The sequence below is a fragment of the Prosopis cineraria genome, unplaced genomic scaffold, assembly GCF_029017545.1.
Source record: "Prosopis cineraria cultivar Desert tree isolate PC_DT_omini unplaced genomic scaffold, ASM2901754v1 PC13, whole genome shotgun sequence".
Lineage (NCBI taxonomy): Eukaryota > Viridiplantae > Streptophyta > Magnoliopsida > Fabales > Fabaceae > Prosopis > Prosopis cineraria.
In genome coordinates this window covers 36,458,562-36,462,165 of record NW_026555344.1, presented here as the reverse complement: position 1 = coordinate 36,462,165, position 3,604 = coordinate 36,458,562, and the positions used below count along the sequence as shown (strand labels likewise).

General features: G+C 37.6%; 1 protein-coding gene across 2 annotated transcripts; it reads left to right on the top strand.

Annotated features, from left to right (window-relative positions):
• The first annotated feature begins 799 nt into the window (after window positions 1–799).
• LOC129291365 (NADH dehydrogenase [ubiquinone] 1 alpha subcomplex subunit 1) lies at window positions 800–2,668 on the top strand. 2 transcript variants are annotated; one of them, XM_054928666.1, is made up of 3 exons: window positions 800–968; window positions 1,057–1,159; window positions 2,443–2,668. In XM_054928666.1, the coding sequence occupies exons 1-2, from the start codon at window positions 861–863 to the stop codon at window positions 1,147–1,149; spliced, it is 201 nt and encodes a 66-aa protein (XP_054784641.1). In that variant the 5' UTR covers window positions 800–860; the 3' UTR covers window positions 1,150–1,159; window positions 2,443–2,668. The 2 variants fall into 2 exon arrangements, with proteins under 2 accessions (XP_054784641.1, XP_054784640.1); XM_054928665.1 differs by having other exon boundaries at window positions 804–968; window positions 1,057–1,153.
• Window positions 2,669–3,604: the final 936 nt, after the last annotated feature.

Sequence of the window (3,604 nt, the reverse complement as noted above, 5' to 3'; positions counted from 1 at the left end):
CATACATACATACATAGTAATACATCCCACTTCTTCTTCACACACACACACAAATGGGCATATTTATTAGTTTCAGAAGAATATCATCTATTATTTGGATATGATAATGCCTCACTAAGACTTCTTTATTGGAGTGTTCCTTCATGATTCATTTCAATTTTCAATTTAAACATTCTGATTGGTTTGAATAAGTTCAAAAAAGTTCAAACGAGGCTTGATTATTAAGGGTTTTTTGTAAGTTCGTCCAAATATGCTTGCCTCGATCGAATCACCAACTCTATTCAAAGATTATTGGTCAAAACACGGTTTAACTGTTTGTTGGCTCTCTGGTCAAGTAGACCTGAATTTCAATATAATATGTTTTCAGCCCTTTTTTTTTTCATTTAGTTTCAACTTTTTATTTGATATAACAAGTTAGTCTCCAACTTTTTTTTTTTTGGGTACAAACTTAGTGTCAACTTTTGAACCCTTGCCTTGATACAACGGTGTTTTGGGTTCAATCCCCATGTGGCCCAAAAAGTGGGGATTGTGGAGGGTGGGGGCCCGATATTGTGTGCTGAGCGGATAATTTATGCTTACGTGTAGGATTCCTTTTGTTGCGAGGAAGGGTTAAATAAGTTACGGGGGCCCAAAACACTTTTGATTTCATTGTCACACACATGGATTCTTTTTTTTTTGTGTGCTGATTTGCTCATGGATTCATTTGAGCCCACTGATTGTCCACAGCTTTGGTGTACGGCCCAATAAAAAGCCCATCGGAGGAGGCCTGTTACGAGATTGATCAGAAGCTGGAGGTATCTGTTCCCTTCGAAACGAATCGCTGGCGTCGCTGGATACGAATAGATCAGGGATCGAAGAAGATGGCTTGGATATGGTTGGAAGCTGCCCTTCCCCTAGGAATTATAGCTGGAATGCTTTGTGTTATGGGCAACGCTCAGTATTACATTCACAGAGCCGCTCATGGCCGAGTATTTCTTCTTCTTGTTTTGTTTTTCGCTTTTTATTATCAGGTATATAAATTCATTCTTACCCATTTAACATGATCGGATCTTGCAGCCGAAGCACATTGGGAACGATATGTGGGATGTTGCGATGGAAAGAAGGGACAAGAAGCTCATGGAGCAATCCTCTTCTGCTTCTGCCAATTAACCTGGTACTGGTATCTACCTTCTTTGTTCATCCCTCTTATTCTGTTTTCTGCTTTTGAATGATCTTCCTGTTCTCAGGCGACGATCTTTGTTCTATTCGTATTTTGAAGCTGTTTTGTGGCAGCATATGGCTGATTCTTGATTTTGGTCCCTAGGGTTTTGAATAGGATTCTAGTAATTTATTTCCATTGGCTGGTTTGTACAAATCGAGCTTCGTTTACAATAGAAAGAATAGGAGCGGGGTGGGAAGATGCATCAATTTGTTTTTTAGCACATGAAATCCAAACTTACAGTGACACTTATAAGCAAAAGGAAGGGGAAAAAATCTGAAGTAACACAAAACTTCATACATGTAGATTGAAAATGAACTATGGATTTTGTTGCGAGAGTTGTTTTTGAGAGACATAAGGAGATTTCATGAATATAATTGGTTCTTTTCCTACAAGGCTCCTCAATGCTAATGAGCAACAGAAAGAGAATGAAAATAGTGATTTTGTGATGAAAAATGATCAACATATCCTTATTTTGAGTCGAGTAATTATAACGAAGATTCAATAGGCATTACCCCCCCCCCCAAAAAAAAAGGGGCTCAGCCATGAACTCTCTTTTGTAATATCAAACGAGGCCCAAAAATCTTAATTCTTTGGAGATGTCTATCCACTATTATGAATCATTGGTGGTGGTGCAGTGTTGTTCTTGTTACTGCCAGTAATAAACTATTTTTTTTTTTTTGGGTATTTTGCCCAAGATTGGCTTGTGTGGCATTGCTGTCCAATTGAGAAATTCTGTATGCTGATAACACGTCTATGTGTACTGCTAAGCTTTAGGAGGCACTGTGTCTTGGATAAATGTCACATGCTATGATGAAAGAACCAAGACTAGTAGAATTGGAGGGCTATGCATTTAAGCAATAACTTTGCTGCTAACCTAATGAAATGGTGATTTGAGACTAGTTTCCTGTAAACTCCGCTAGTTATTTGCTTCTAAAAGTTGGATATTTGGAACGACAGGCTTCAGAATAAAAATTACATTATTTAATGTCTCTTTGGCAAATATAACAACCTGTATGTGATGGCATTGTTGAATTGATTTGTATTTCCCCTTTTTCCACCCTCATGAAGGAAAACAAAAGAAGTATGTGTTTCCATAATCATCTTTTCATTTGTATTTGGAGAGATCTATTTTGAAGTGTGCCATTATATACTTAGACTTAGAAATTTGATTTGGTTTATGTGTAAAACTTAAGGGCCCAATGATCGAGTACAAATTATAATGCTGATGCTGCAAAATGCAGGTTGTTCCGTCAATGTGCTTGCGAAAGAAATAAATTACTCATCTGAAGTTCCAGCTGTCCTGAGTTCTGACAAAGCAGGATGGGTGACAAAAGTTACATTTATCATCTCATTTCTTGTAATATACCTATTCTGTGAATCACTTTTCCAAATTTGAATGTATTAACACAGGCTTATTCGGGCTTTTGTTCGGCTTTGAGATATTTGTTGCCTGTTACTGTTTGATCATCTTGTGCTCGAATATCCTTATATAAATGTAGAGATCAGCAATTGATTAAATAACGAGGCGAGCAACCCTCCTGAGTCATTTTCAATCCATTTCTCCATAAAACATGAAGGAAATGTTGGAAATTGAGAAGGGCTGTTTGCTGCATATAGCAGCAACGTATGGTTTGAACTTTGAAGCTTACATACAATTGTGTGAAAATGAGTACTAAATAATGAGATGATGAGATATCGACCTTAAACCTTCTGGGCTTTGACAACAATTAGACAGCATTTTATTTTACATTGAGGGAGAGATACTTCGGCTATGTTTCGGTAACTATCAAACTGAGGTTTGGAACCCAAAAGTAAGGTTGGAGGTAAAATTTTGTGTTTGGATAAAAATTGGGCTGAAATGGCTTTTGGGTTCAAAATGAAGGTTGTTGTGGAAACAACTTTTTGTTGCTTTTACTCCAACTTCAGTCTGCAACCTTCAGTTTTGCAGATTTAACCCAAATACAATTTATAGATAGTTAAGCCTTGCATTGTTCTGGCTTATAATTATCAGACGTGTCTTGTCCTAGGTTTTAGTAAACCAAGAAGTGGATATGTCTCCTCTTTGAGCCTGTTGGCCGTCGTATTTTTGTTTATTTTTTCTGAAATCAGCTGCTGGGCGATCTAATATCTGATATATAGGTTCCCATTCCGAAGCTTGTGTTTGAGATGGTGGTAACTCATTCTTTTTGACCCACCTGAGAGACCTTGGTCACAGTTGTAGGGAAAAAGAACGCTACGACCTGCAGGTTTGGCTTGTAATGTCAAATAGATCTCTCACGTCAATATTTGGTAACCTAGACCCTCCATTCTAGTCCTCTGCCTGCAGCCAGTTTCATAGGTTCGATTGGTTATTGAATTGATCTAAATTAGTGCTTCTATTCTACAATTGCATTTCAGTCTCTT